At 34.5% G+C, this 16,114-nt stretch overlaps 1 protein-coding gene across 1 annotated transcript; it reads right to left on the bottom strand.

Moving 5' to 3' along the window:
* Positions 1 to 378: 378 nt before the first annotated feature.
* Positions 379 to 16,019, bottom strand: LOC140050909 (transmembrane 9 superfamily member 3-like). Its single transcript, XM_072095906.1, has 11 exons — positions 15,832 to 16,019; positions 12,433 to 12,628; positions 9,834 to 9,956; positions 8,931 to 9,169; positions 8,263 to 8,394; positions 7,586 to 7,752; positions 7,131 to 7,225; positions 5,009 to 5,139; positions 4,360 to 4,568; positions 3,759 to 3,989; positions 379 to 3,064 (listed from the first exon to the last, which is right to left on the bottom strand). The coding sequence occupies exons 1-11, from the start codon at positions 15,910 to 15,912 to the stop codon at positions 2,920 to 2,922; spliced, it is 1,749 nt and encodes a 582-aa protein (XP_071952007.1). The 5' UTR covers positions 15,913 to 16,019; the 3' UTR covers positions 379 to 2,919.
* Between the last annotated feature and the right edge of the window lie 95 nt (positions 16,020 to 16,114).

Here is a 16,114-nt window from a genome sequence, read left to right as displayed (position 1 = left end):
ATTTGGACACATTTTTTGTCAAACTAGTTTGATAGTGTAAACAGAGCTAAAGTGGAGCTACAGAGCAATGAATTGTGTTCAGACGAACTAAGCGCGCAAAACGGTTAAAGTCGATATAACTCCGGTAGGTAAATCCAACGTAACATTACCACACATGTTTGTTGAATGTAGGAACAGTTAAACCGATTGAAGCACGCCATCAATAGAGAAAAGAGCGTGTCAATCATAATGATTTTAATCATAACTGTTATATATTGTATTGTAAATTGTATTGATTTTTTGGTATTGGATTTTTTAAATTATCACAAATGTCCAATTCAATTTTAAACGTGTTGTTTATTCAATGAATCTACAAAGAACAAAATGTAACAAAACAGCATTAAAATAAAAGGTGCATCTCTTTAAAATTAGTATTAACAGAATAATATACTGTTTTTGTTTCAACATAAAATATGTCTTTTTGTAATTCAATTTACAATATAATAGTTACCATGTGGTTAAGGTTACACGGACTGTAAGTTTAAATAAACATAATATAGTAGTATTGTTGTAGAAATTTAAATAAATATCTCGGAAGTGTCCCAACTATATCCATTGCATTTTCAAAACAAATGTTATTACTCTAAATTTAACAGTAAAAATGATTACAATATACTTAATACAATTAATGTGCAGAGCTATTTATCAGCTATAAAATATACAGTACAAATTACGGAGACACATAGGCCTACTACTCATTAAACACGAATTGCGCCAGTGTCGGGATTTCAATATCTCTCGACGTTATATTTTGTCTAGCAAACGTATCGTAGTATTCTTATGCAAATAAAAACATGTCTGTAATATAAACAAAACTTGCACAACTAAAAAAATGATCGACGTAATCGTAAACATAGCGTATTTATTTAACTACAACTCTTTGATACAATAATCATCATTTAATTATTATATAATACAAAATATGAGGCCAACAATATTGAAGTGTATTAACTAATTTAATGGCATCTTGATTTCATATTTAAATGTTGCAATAATAATACATTAATAAATATTGTCATGTATTTCAATCAATCCATATTAATTTATTGAAAAACGAATAAGCTCCAATTAATGCCAGGACAATCTAGATTGCTTTGATTGTTTACTATTCTAAAATATAATAAAATCAACCTGGGTTAATCGGATTTGTAACAAATACATTTATAAACAAAAATAGATTTAAATTTGCTGTGAAGCCAGGGATTGAAATGATGTGTACTACACCACCACCAATCAATCAATCAATCGGACCAGCAAATAAATCAACCCACCAGTTACTACTCAATATCATAAATGATCAAAACATTACTTTAATAAAAAAGGTAAAACGATGGGAGGGTAATTAATCACTATTATTTGTATTGGAGTTTTCATAAAGCTTGGTTCCCACTAAAATGTAACGCAAGGACGTAAATGCAACGCAAGCGTTTTAACCAATGACAAGCGAAGTTATAGACAGTTAGCAATCACAAGCGAATAAGCCATCGCTTGTGATTGGTCAATTCTCTTGCGTTGTGTTACGTCCTTGCGTTGCGTCGCCAGTGGGAACCACACTTTAAAGAACTCAGGATAGGGAAGGTATACTAGTAGTAGCTTCCACCAAAATGTTTAAAACAAAATTTGAAATTCAAAATAAAGTTTTATCGTGCATGTTAAACTAAAATTCTGTCTACACTATCAAAATGTATGCGACAAAAAAATGTGATGTGTCCATATAATATATGGACATGATGATGTCATATCAATACCATATTTAAGCATATGACTACCATATTTGGGCACATAATACTTTTTTGTCAATCTAGTTCTATAGTGTAGACCGAGCTTTAGACTTATGCCCTGTTGGGTAATGGTAGGACAAAACAACGGCCTCAGTTCTAAATTAAGAAAGAATGACGGCCAAACTGGGCGTACAATAGCATTTCCAGTTTATACACAGTATTTATTTTTTTACTAAATAAAACTTTTGACAATACAGTGCAACAATCGCATCTTAAACTTGATAAAACGCTCTTAAACTAAACAATTTTGAAAATAATCTACCTATATAATGCTAAGTAACACTCTTCGTACACACGGCATGGTTGCTTACTATTGCCTTGCCAAATTATTTTAGATTTGCAAAAATAAATAAATAAATGGGCAAAATGTATGATAAATATGACTTTTACAGGTTAAGAAATTAATATTTATAGATGGAATATCTTATATACAGCAGTCATGTTTTTCTAATAATTTTATTCCTATTCGTACAATATGTATTTGTATATTTGTTGGCATTACTGATGCTTACAAAGATGCTTTACAGTGATGTATCTATACAGTACTAACACCACGGCCATATTAATATCAAAGTTAGTATGTACACTTAAGCAGGTAGCGCGTGGAGGAAGAGAAGTAATTTGATAACACTGATAGCAAACAAATTATGATTGTCAAACAGCACCAGGCTGGCTTCATAGCTCAATTACACTATTTCTTTAATGTCAATATTCATATAACGTATTATACGAATGGCTACAGTATTTCATTGACAATTTTGAAATAAATGTTCTGAAATTTAAAGGCAACCAGGTAGTGGCTTCATAGCCCTGTATGTAGTTATTGTAAATTTATTCAAACAAACTGCTTTGTTAACTTTGTATGGGAATGGTAATCTACAGGATTTAAATCCAAGTATAGAATTGCTTTAAATTAGAAATCATCAAGAATAATTGAACTTTTGATAGGAAATTCTAACACATGTAACTACATAGGTATCAATAACAATTAAAAATTATTTGCAAAGCATGTTTGTGATATTGATGTTAGCAAAGAATTCCTTACACACTTTTTTTTTCAATAGTAGTTCAAGATCATCTATTCTATTCCGCTTTATGTTCAGTCTATCTTGACAGTAGAGTAGATTTTTCTTACAAAAGTATTTGTTCCAAGATAACCGAATGTTCCGCACATGATACCCAGGCCTATACTAAATATAGCCATGTAGCCAAAGTAGAACATTGTTTGAAATAGGCCATACATTCTGAAAAAAGAAAAATAATTGTGATAATTAATTTCATTATTAATAACAAATATTATATATTACAGGATTATATCTTATTATATTTTCATCTTCACTCAGGAGCCTATTTTCAGTACTGTATATACAAATTGTAAATCAAAGACAAATTGTTGAGTCACATATGTATCACACGTGACATCAGTATCATAGCAAAAATGTTACATGTGATGCTACTTTTAATCTAACATGATCAATTATTCCATGATACAGAATTCAGACGTGATTCAAATGTGATGCTGTATCACACAAGTTGTCTACGATACAAGACAAATAATATCATAGAAACAAGAATCAGGTACTTTAATATTAAGAAATAAAATTTTGCAGTAGTTTAATATTGCAACTAAAAATCTAATTTAATAATTAATTTATAATAATTTGACTACTTTTTAATGGAATTCATAATTGGTTATTTCTTTTGTCAGAAATTTCAATTGAATTTAAATGCTGTAGATTTTCATCCAACACAATGAAACACTACAAGACACTTAAAAATAGCCTTCAAACTAACAATATTGTAATGCACTATAAAACCTAATAATAAATTTACTTTAGTTTGGTATAAATTCATGGTAATGAAATTCCAATTCCTTTAGTTCATTACTAAAAGCTGGGAGTAATTCTATTCTGTTCAAGACTAAAACGTGTTACTTACTTTGTTTTGAAGAAAAAATAGTAGAAAGAATAAATATATACATAGAGTGCAGTAGAGGCTGCTGCCAAGAAACTTGTCCACTGCCATCTATAGTCCTCGGCATTTAAGAGGAAATAAGTGCAAACAATTGTAACACAAACAGTAACCACAATGAGAATGATAAATACAAGCAGCATAAATCCAAACACGTAGTATATCTTGTAGGCCCAGAATGATGTAAAAATAAAATACCTACAAATAAATGAAAAAAATAAATTAAAAAAAATATTAGAAATTCAAATGATTTAAACTGAAGTCACTGAAGTGAAATACAATAATTTAGCTTAAGTGCTTGTACAGTGTTCACCGATAATACCTCTTTCATATCTTCGAAGTTTACATACACCCGTGTGCGCTCCGGTTTGTTTTAAGAGGTGGTGTCAAAGGGGTATTAGATTAAATTTTTGCCCCTTTAATATCCAACTTATGTATGAATGGTAGATACAAAATTGAAATTTATTTGCTAGCATTAAAATCCCACCCCCAAACTGGACATGATGTTCAAGAGGGTGGGCTTATACCTGCATGAATATAATATATTAAACCTTTTATATCTACTTACATTTCAATGAAAATGGATCCAAAAGGCAGCACACCACCCAACATGATGATGACAAACGGCTCCATAAACCACTTCTTCTCTGGAAGTGGCCTAGGTACAGCGTTGACACGACATGGATGATTTGGCTGTCCAGCAATTGCCCGCCCAACAATGGTTCCGACCAGGGTCAGAGGCAAGATGACAAACAGGCAAATGCATGCTACAGCAATCTAACCACAGAAAGAAAATAATGTTAATATGGAGGGAAAAAACACAACAAAAATATTAACTATCAGCATTTTGTTTTGTGGAATTTAGTAACTTCAGCGGTTATGTACATAGTTGTTTGTTTAAAGGCTCATTATAATTTAAAATTGCAAGGTAAAAATAATAGAAAGAGAACAAAAAAACGCATATTTCCATACGCAAACAGTTTATCATGCAAGTGAAATTTCTCAACTTATTCGCAACAAAGACAGGATTTGTGGCCATTAAAAAACACCAGTTGTACTAGTTCCCACAGTCCCTGCAGTTAATATTGGATCAGAGACAGCTTCTATTAATACTATCTTTAATTATTATATTAATTACTATACATGGTATTTTAATTCTCATTTTCCATAATGTATAATTATGATATGGTTGTAAAAGGTAATGAGGATTATCTTACCATTGTTCCAAAAGGAATTGCCCTTGATGCATGATAATAAATAGCTATAAAATTGATGAAAAATGCATTGCCACAAACAAGTGTTGGTAGAAGAAATGCAGACAGTACCATCTGTTTGATCCAGATTTTACCTGATAATAAACAAAAAACAAGGGCAAGTAATTAAAAATTGGCACACCATAACAAGAACTTATTTAGAATGTCCAGTGGCTGTATTCCCCATTCACACATGGGCTAAAGCTTTTATGATGAAATGTGATGTGCCTATATACAGTACAGAAAGAAATTACTGCTTCGTATCTACGCGTAGGCTTTCGTAGGTAGATCGTAGGTAGAATGTAGGTCATTGTTCTCTCCTACGATGTATTGTTTGTAGCCTACGATGTATTGTTTGTAGCCTACGATGTATTGTTTGTAGCCTACGATGTATTGTTCTCTCCTACGATGTATTGTTCGCTCCTACCTACGATGTATTGTTCGTAGCCTACTACGATGTATTGTTATGAAATCTAGGCTACGCCTCGATCGTAGGGTGGTTCGTAGAAGCATGGACAATGCAAACAAACAATGTATTGTTTGCTAATTAAAATCCTACCTAAAGATAGTAGGTCAATTTTTGTAGCCGCCCTACGCATCGGTTATCCTAATTTGGACGGAAATCCGCCGACGAAACGACATCGGGCCGGTGGACCTCAGCTCACGTAGAGAGAGTCGAGGCTAGGCCTAGCCTGTTTCGGCGGCCTACACTATAAATTATTTATTCCTACCTTGTTGGGTTAGCGAATTATAAAAACAACGACACCTACGCTAGGAAACCAACAAAATATATGCAAAATAAATATATATTCCATATTAAGATTTAACATACATAAATAGGCCTTTTTTAAAATGATTACGACATGTATATTAAAGAAAAAGGCCCGACCAGAATTTGGAGGGGAAAAAACATGTGAGCTGAGCACAGTAGAGAGAGTATTATGTTTCATGTCATGTGACACAAAATCCAGGTACACAATCTTAATTACTGTTTTATCGTTGTCAGACGGTAGCCACCCTCTCGTCGAGCTCGTACTGAGTAAAAAAAACATGTGAGAGATTGCGGTAAGCAGAGAGTATCGCGTTTCATGCCATGTGACCAAAAAAAAACTAGGTCTGTATTAATTACGGTCTTCTGTCGGCAGTCTTTTTGAGCGACCGATTGAACGTCCTGATGCTATATTTAGAATGAATTGTTTACGATCTTTTTTTCTCGGCATCGTTTCTGGATGGGACGTTCGCTATATTATGTTTATTATATTAGTTGGCCTGTTCGTTGCGGTTCACCTGTGTTGGATCGTGTCTCTCTCTACGTTATACATCGTGGGAAATTTATATTTGCCGTTGAGTAGGTAAACACGCACGAAGGAAAATATTACGATTAAAAAATATTATTTATTTTTTATTAATTTACAACTTTGTCCTCCGCTAATTAAATTTAACACATTAATTTCACACCTTACTTCACTAAGAACATCGTAGGGTTGTTTATTTAGGTTACGAACTCCCTACGAAGTTCAGAACGTAGCTCATTGAAAGTTGTTTATTGAGGTTACGAAGCCAAACAATGGAACCTACGAAGCCAACAACGTAGCCTACGTTCTATCTACGAAGCTACTTCGTAGGTAAAGTTGCAGTATTTTCTTTCTGTACTGTATGGACATGATGTCATGTCACTATCATATTTAAGCATGTCACTACCATATTTAAGCATGTCACTTCAATATTTGGGCACATCACACTTTTTTGATAAAACTAGTTTGAAAGTGTAGACAGAGCATTAGGAAAACGGAAATATTCTGACTGTTAGTCATGCGAATCCTGATTGGTATAAACAAATTTACCAAAAAATCAAACATTCCCAGAGTTTGTATTTCTGGAATTCTTGCGCAAAGACCAATACACTGTTGCTGCCAAACCACTGATTTAACACAGAAAGAATACTAGGAGTTGATTGGCTATTAAAACATAACTTTGTTATTGCTAAAACATCCTAGTGATTTGCCTAGATTTGTAGTAATAAACAAGCTGGTTTTGGGGGCTTCCCCAACTTAAATTACACATGAGTACAGTATGGATGACTAACCTGCCATTCTGGAATAGAGGCTACCTCCAAAATATCCATTCACTGGTGATGTTGCTGCATATACAAATATTGATGTGCCTAATAGTGAGCCTCGCCTAAGAAAAAAAAATATAAATGGATTACAGGTGTTTTAAATACATTTTTAACAACATTAGGCCTGTCTTTGTATAAGAAAAAAATATTCAGTTTTAAGAAAATAATGTTTAATACACGTTTGCTGTCTATAGCTATATTTTATGCAGAATCAGTAACAGAAAGGGGAGATTTGTTGTAAAAACATAGACTTAATGCATGAATTTAACAGTCATTCATACATTTTAATCACAAGGCATGTGGCTGTATTTACCAATCACACTTAAGTGATATATTTCACTTACTAAGTCAATAAGGAGTAAAACGTTTTAATATTTTCCCTTGGTGTGAATGGTGACTATGTGCAAATATATTCCACTTACTCTTCATATAAATGTCCAGTAATAGCAAACATAATGACAGTAAAGACAACAGCTGAGATGTGATACCCACTTCCAATCAAAGCTGAGAAGAACATTGGATAGGATGCTGGTCTGAACACATCTCCATGAACTTGCTTCCAACCATACTCATCACCAAGATCTCTTTCCTAAAACAGATAATTTGAAAACGTAATACAAGGATGAAATGAGAATGATTTACAGCACTAACTTTGTCAAATTTATCCAGCACCCAGACCTCATTATAACCTCCTAACAGTTGAAAGATCTGTCACGTAACAAATTTTGCCACATAACCTAAAGCTCTGTCTACACTATTAAACTTTATGTGACAAAAATGTGCCTAAATATGGACATGATGATATTCATTCATTCAATCTTTTATTTCGGAATCTCTGGTCCATAGAAAGTAAAAAGTACATATAAATGAAATGAAATAATCAAGACTAATTACTACTACTCATCTCAGGATGGCATTCCACCTGGAGAGCATCTTCGACTTAATATCATATCACTACCATATTTATGCATATCACTACCATATATGACCACATCACACTTCTTTTGTCAAACTAGTTTGATAGTGTAGACATAGCTTCATACTTTAAAAAACTGTATCCTTGTTAGAATTACAAGAAAAATGAATGAATAATACTAACCATGTCGTCAAGATCATCATCCTTACTGTAACGTGCATAATCTTTACGTAGTGTTCTCATCAAAATCATGGAGACCAGACCGACCAGAAAGATTACCATCATAAAAGAATTGAATATAGAGAACCAATGAATCTGAAATAGAAATAATTCAAACAGGATTAGGTAATACAGTAATGCACTTGTTTTTTTGTATGACAATAAAGGGTTTGCTTAATTCTCTGTTTTTACTAACTGAAGCACTGTGATGCACACTAAAAAGTGCTTTATTTCAAATTTGGTTGATTTTAATTTCCATTTTTTTAAAGGCATGGAGATAATTTAATCGTAAAGATCACTAACAAAGGTGACTTCAGGACCCAAGTTTTTCCTCAAAAAGGTGTTATATACAGTATATATATATTTCCTCTTGTTTGTTTCATGTTATGTTATGTGCATGTATCATGTCCATATATGGGCACATCACATTTTTTTTTCACATAAAGTTTAATAGTGTAGACAAGGCTTAATACAGTAATAGAGGTATTCCATAGAAAAGGGCTTTACTGAGTATGCCTGTATATAAGTATGGATAACAGTAACTGTACACAACGCCAGTAAGCATAATAATGATAATAAAACTAAAAGTAACACTGCCTATTTTATAAGTTCTTATAAATAAATATTCTTACCCTGTGTTGAAAGAAGTTAGGATCGAGATATTTATCGAAACGTTTGACATAAGGAACATTTGATTTTTTCCACTGTACTTGGTATGTGAAAGGTATTTCTATATTTGGTTCTAGTTTAACTTTGACCTCACTGGTTAAATTAACATCAACAATTTGATCATTGTTGTAACCAATATCAAATTTCTTGTGTGTCCATATGTAGAAATCTTGTCCGCCTTCGTCAATCTCTCCAACAATTCCTATGGGAAGTCAAATAGGTTGATTATTATTGTAATGTTTATATAAATTTTACAATTTAAAAAACAATAGAACACCACAAATGAAGAAGAAACCTTCTGGACAAAGTTTCTCTAAAAAGGGGCTCTACTCTATACATTCAAACATGATATCCACACAGACAATAACGACTTTACGAAACACGACGGTTAAGGGAGGACGACGAATATCCTGTGTTCGCTAAAGCGTAAAATCATATACAGTCAACATAGCCGTTTATTAGTTATGAACCCTTGCGCGAAGACGACCGACAGTATCTCTCTCCCTCCCCTGTCTCTTCTGAATCGCCTGGCTCTGGTAGAACAGCATAGGCCTAACCTTCCTAGCTAGGAGCCTCGCATTTATTGGTTTTAACACAGCCATTTTAACCCAATAAGTTCTGAAATTTCCACGTTTAAGTGTTTCAACTGTATTTTAAGGTTATATGTATATTATTATCTTTGTAAACAGGAAAATGGCAACTTCATTGTCCTCTAAAAGTGGAGACGGAATTTCACGCTAAGCTCCGCCCACTTTGTTAAAGCTAATGCATAATTTATTCATGAGTACCGTTCTGTGGCTTCCAGTCATGTTTCGTAAAGTCCCTATTACAAGAGGTTGGGAAGAGAGACTAGAATTGCAACTTACCCCATATTGGCAGATCATCAATATACATTTGATACCAGTAATGATTCTTCACAGCATAGATGAATGCTTTTAGTTTATCTTCAGTGATTTTAACTTCGCAATACTTAGTTTGAGGAAAATCAACTGTAAAACATAAAGGAGTGTAACAAATGTATTCAGGCCTTTTCTTTTGAAGTGAGCGATTGCAATCACTCACCTAACACACTCCTAAACTGTCCTTGAGGAGTGCGATTTACAACATGCTTAAATTTGGTCAACTTCTACACACCAACATACAAACAGCACACCTACAGCACCACTGAATGTATTGAGGAGTGCAATTTGTAGCACACCTATAATTTTCAAAAGACAAGGCCTGCTCACTAGCAATAAACAACAAGCTTGAACCTAATAATTTGTTAGACTTATCAAAAAGTTAAGCAACTACTTTATGAGTCTGGTTTGTGATGATTATGTTGATACAGTACAGGACAGAATTATTGCAAAAATCCCAACGCATTCAACACGTTGTCGTTGCGTTGTGTTTGCGTTGCGTTGAACGGCTTTCAACGTTTAGTTGTTTATTCAACGAAAGTCATTATCAGCATGTCAAGTAAACAATTAGTTATTTCAACGCTAGCTGCTGCAGCACTAGACTGGCCGATTGCACGCCTGAACGATCAGTAACAACAACAGGCAAAATACCCATCGGCAGTCACTACCAGATATTTTAATATAAATAAAATATATTTGAAGCTTAGATATATTTTTAAGTATTGAACGGACAGTTACCAAATAAAACACACAGTGATATTTCCCAGTGTTTAGTGAAGGAAAACATCGAATAATAAGGTCGATGCCAAGTCTAACAGTTAACACTGTACTGTAGGCCTTCCGGGGGAAAACACGATCTCACGTCGTAAAATCAAACAACGTGGAAATTACTGACATCAACACACGAGGCCGCCACCCTGGTTTCCTCAAGAAAAACACCACGTGTGTTATGACGTATTTAACGATCGTTAATGACGACGAAGTAATTAATTTTATTTAGGCCTACATTTTTTAGCTGTTCGAGATTCAAGAGATAAAGTTAAAATATTGTTTCTCTATTTTGGTTTTTATTTTATAATTGTCCCATTGTTTGTTGTAATGTAATTTGAAAGAACTAAAAAAATTGACGTGTCCGACACCCATCCATGAACCAATTTAAATCTTTATAAATCGAACAACATTACATTTTTAAGTACAACAAGCGTTTTGAATACGTTAACAATAGAGCGTGTTGAATGTGTTGAACCCGTTGACCGTTCATTGACGACGTTAAACAATTGAATCCCATAGCGTTGAACGCGTTGAAAACGTTGCGCGTTTTGAAAAGCATCACACTGTAAACTGATTAAAATGTTGGCTGTTCGCTCGCATATTCTCGCAACTCCCATCCCATTCATACAGTTTCAGGAGGAGGCCAATATAATTATATTAAGAAACAATAGTATGTTAAAGAGAAAACGCCTAAACCTCGCCTGTAATAATATATTGTCTTGCATCAGAATAAAGTGGTTCTTTATTCTGAATTGTTTGGTTATTCAAATATTTGTGGGTTACACCTTGGCGTGAATAATATGGTATGGCACAGGTTTTGATTTTAAAGAAAACGCCTAACATTGCCTATTGTCATCAAATTGGTCATTCCTATTTCTTGGTTATTATATTTAACGCTTTTCTCTGCATGGGTTACGTTAGGCATCACAATAATTAATTTATAATATAATACATGATAATGATATATTTATGGATAATAATAAAACTAAACGATTTTTTCCCTTTTAATTATTACGCGTTATTTCATAATGAATGAACTCTTCACCTTTCGATCAGTTCGTCCCTCACGTCACGAAAAGCATGCGTGAAAAGGACGACGTCCGACGACCATGCTGGATCGTTATGTTGGTGGTGTATTGTTGCCTTCCATGGCGGCGGGTGTAGGCTACGTTGTTTTTATAAATAATCGAGAAAAATGTAGTACAGTACTGCGAAGTTTTTAGTTTGGAAATTAATTACGATGTGACCTAGCCTCCAAGATTCACCGCCGCCTTAACTTTGGTATTTAATACTCCAGTTAATATAGGCACACAGTAATTGAGGACATGACCACTACTTTTAACTGTGATGGCAGACGCGGCTCATATACACACGGGGCCTACTCGTTAGTAGTAGGCCTAGGCTAGTGTAATATATTAAGCTAGGTTTCCGCGGAAAAATACACATTATGTTTGTTTTCTTAAATATTTGTAATACTGTATTTTATACTATTGTACTACTACTACTAATACACACTGGCAATCTGTAAATACCATACGAATCCGATTGTTCGTTATTTCAACGCAAACTCAACGCAACACATTGTGTTGGTTGAATAAACAGTTCAACGAACTCAACACTTTCAACGCCAACGGACAACGCAGTTTCAACGCGTTGTCAACACTTTAACAATGCGTTGAATGCGTTCAAAATCTGCAATAATTCTGTCCGGTACTGTAGTATCAGTTGGTACGAACGAACACCTGTACCTACAAAAGTACCATGCAATTTAAATATACTGTGGTAGGCTACACACCTTTATAATCAATGTCAAGACCACTGAACTCCAATTCAACACCTTGCAAATTTTCACCTAGTGTTTCATGGTAGTGACTAATGCTCTCTTTAGGCCCTCTACAGAAAGGTAGTGAAAAATAGCCATACGTTTCCTGTCTGTTGTGATATGGACCAACCGTATTCATCCATAATACTACTTCTTCATTATCTTTGTACTGTAAAGAAAACCATACAATTATATTAACCAACAGACATGGAACTAGGCCTAATTTAATGCTCTTTAATATTTATGTTGGTTAGGCTAGTGCTACAACAGTACATATGCCATTAGAGGAACAGACGTCAACTGCATTGTGATGGTCCATCACAAATGTAAACATTGCTAATTGAGAAGATCAGGCTTCCGGCCCTCGTAAACCTGAAAAGAAACATCCCTCTAGGCAAATGATGAGTAAAGATGATGAGTAAAGGAAATAAAATAAGACCTACAAAAGAGTAAAAATAAAAAATAAAATTGCCAAGTAAAGAGTCAATCCTTGGGCCATAGCCTCATTACTACACAAGGCATCCAGCTCGTCGTCGGATCAATCATGTTTTACTAATTTACTATGAATGAATAAAAATCATATTATACGTATTGAATTTGGCGCTAGTTCCGTTTCGCACCTGTCGTTTATTTCGACTCAAAATTAGTTAAGTAACTTTATCGTGATTACCACACCTTAGAATTAGGCCTCAACAATACTTTTACCAAGGAGATCACACAAAAAGTAAAAAATAAATCCTTTAAATTGATGAATTTACAGACGTGTTTCTCGCACATCGGTTCGTGAATTTCGCATACTCCATGTTCAATGTTGTTGTTTCTATGGAGCGCCAAAAGAGCAATCATAATAGAGGGCTAAAAACTCAGTAAATTTCGTATATTTAATGCATTTATTGGTGAAAATTACGTTCAATTTTATCATATTTTGTCAATGTCAATGCAACAAAAATATTACTGTTGATACTGTACAGTACAGAAAGAAAATACTGCAACTTTACCTACGAAGTAGCTTCGTAGATAGAACGTAGGCTACGTTGTTGGCTTCGTAGGTTCCATTGTTTGGCTTCGTAACCTCAATAAACAACTTTCAATGAGCTACGTTCTGAACTTCGTAGGGAGTTCGTAACCTAAATAAACAACCCTACGATGTTCTTAGTGAAGTAATGTGTGAAATTAATGTGTTAAATTTAATTGGCGGAGGACAAAGTTGTAAATTAATAAAAAATAAATAATATTTTTTAATCGTAATATTTTCCTTCGTGCGTGTTTACCTACTCAACGGCGAATATAAATATAAATTTCCCACGATGTATAACGTAGAGAGAGACACGATCCAACACAGGAGAACCGCAACGAACAGGCCAACTAATAAACATAATATAGCGAACGTCCCATCCAGAAACGATGCCGAGAAAAAAAGATCGTAAACAATTCATTCTAAATATAGCATCAGGACGTTCAATCGGTCGCTCAAAAAGACTGCCGACAGAAGACCGTAATTAATACAGACCTAGTTTTTTTTTGGTCACATGGCATGAAACGCGATACTCTCTGCTTACCGCAATCTCTCACATGTTTTTTTTACTCAGTACGAGCTCGACGAGAGGGTGGCTACCGTCTGGACGACGATAAAACAGTAATTAAGATCGTGTACCTGGATTTTGTGTCACATGACATGAAACATAATACTCTCTCTCTAAACTACTGTGCTCAGCTCACATGTTTTTTCCCCTCCAAATTCTGGTCGGGCCTTTTTCTTTATACATGTCGTAATCATTTTAAAAAAGGCCTATTTATGTATGTTAAATCTTAATATGGAATATATATTTATTTTGCATATATTTTGGTGTCGTTGTTTTTATAATTCGCTAACCCAACAAGGTAGGAATAAATAATTTATAGTGTAGGCCGCCGAAACAGGCTAGGCCTAGCCTCGACTCTCTCTACGTGAGCTGAGGTCCACCCGCCCGATGTCGTTTCGTCGGCGGATTTCCGTCCAAATTAGGATAACCGATGCGTAGGGCGGCTACAAAAATTGACCTACTATCTTTAGGTAGGATTTTAATTAGCAAAACAATACATTGTTTGTTTGCATTGTCCATGCTTCTACGAACCACCCTACTATCGAGGTGTAGCCTAGATTTCATAACAATACATCGTAGGCTACGAACAATACATCGTAGGTAGGAGAGAACAATACATCGTAGGCTACGAACAATACATCGTAGGAGAGAACAATACATCGTAGGCTACAAACAATACATCGTAGGCTACAAACAATACATCGTAGGAGAGAACAATGACCTACGTTCTACCTACGATCTACCTACGAAAGCCTACGCGTAGATACGAAGCAGTAATTTCTTTCTGTACTGTACATGGTTTTTGCAGGAGCTTTTAGGAATGAAAATCGACAAATTCATCATCATATTACATGTACTGTAGGGGTATACCTTAATCTAAATAATATGCCTCTTAGTCTTTAGTCTTACTCTTAGGCCTAGGGTTGGTTGCTATTTGAAAACAGCAAATTATTAGCAGTAAAATGTTACAGCATTTTTATTGACAAAATATATTAAAATTAAACGTGTATTTCAATAATAAATGCATTAAAAGAAGACGCATTCCACTGAGGTTTTAACCATCTATTGTTGTTGCTCTTTTGGCGCTCCATAGAAACGAAAATATTGAACTTCGAGTAATCGCGGCGAACGGTATGCGAGAAACATGTCTGTAAAATCAGCAATTTAAGGATTTATTTGTTACTTTTTATGTGATTCTTCTTCATAAAAGTACTTATGAGGCCCAATTTTAAGGTGTGGTATTCACAATAAGTTGCTTAACAATTTGGAGTCAAAAGGAAGTCGAAATAAAAACAGGTGCGAAACGGAACTAGCGCCTTGAATTTTAACCCACGGACCACCAATTAGAACTGCGTTGACATCGTTTCTATACTTGACTCGAGGCCTACTGAGGCTTATGATTCCCTTATTACTTGACTCGGCATGATGATGGCAGGGTCTAGTGGTGGGACATGCCTAACTAGCCCAGTTGGTACCGCCCTCTTTCCCTATTACCGGCACCAACAAAACTGGTAAGTAATGCCTCCTAGCTAGGCTAGTAGGCCTAGCTAGCCTAGTCTCGCCAGTGGTAGTAGAAGGCCTCTGCCCTGCCTAAATTTAATATTATTCAACAATTGAATTGACTACTATTATTAATGTTATTAATTATATTAGACAATTATGGGTTGCACGTTGCATTTTAGCATTATTTAGGCCTAGGGCTAGTTAACTTAAGTTTACTAGGCCTAACCCTAGGCCTATCAAATATTCATCGGTCAATATTAAATTGAGTGATTTGACAGGTACTTACTTTATGATCATGTTCGTCGGCTATCGTTGTAAAAATTATAGCTAATAAAATGCAAAAGGTTTTTGGAACATGTGCCCACATTTCTATCCAGTATAGATTTAATAATCCTGGACAGATAACCCGATGTTTTAAGATTATAAAATAGGTTCCTACGTGGATTTCTAATGTTCAATGGCGTCGCCACGTCAATCCTGTATCGCGAAAATTAAAATGCAAGGAAGGGATCGACAAAACAATAACACCGAGGGCGCTATTCGAAAAAAAACCGTCAATCATTATACAT

The sequence above is a fragment of the Antedon mediterranea genome, chromosome 6, assembly GCF_964355755.1.
Source record: "Antedon mediterranea chromosome 6, ecAntMedi1.1, whole genome shotgun sequence".
Lineage (NCBI taxonomy): Eukaryota > Metazoa > Echinodermata > Crinoidea > Comatulida > Antedonidae > Antedon > Antedon mediterranea.
This window is presented reverse-complemented; position numbering and strand designations above follow the sequence as displayed.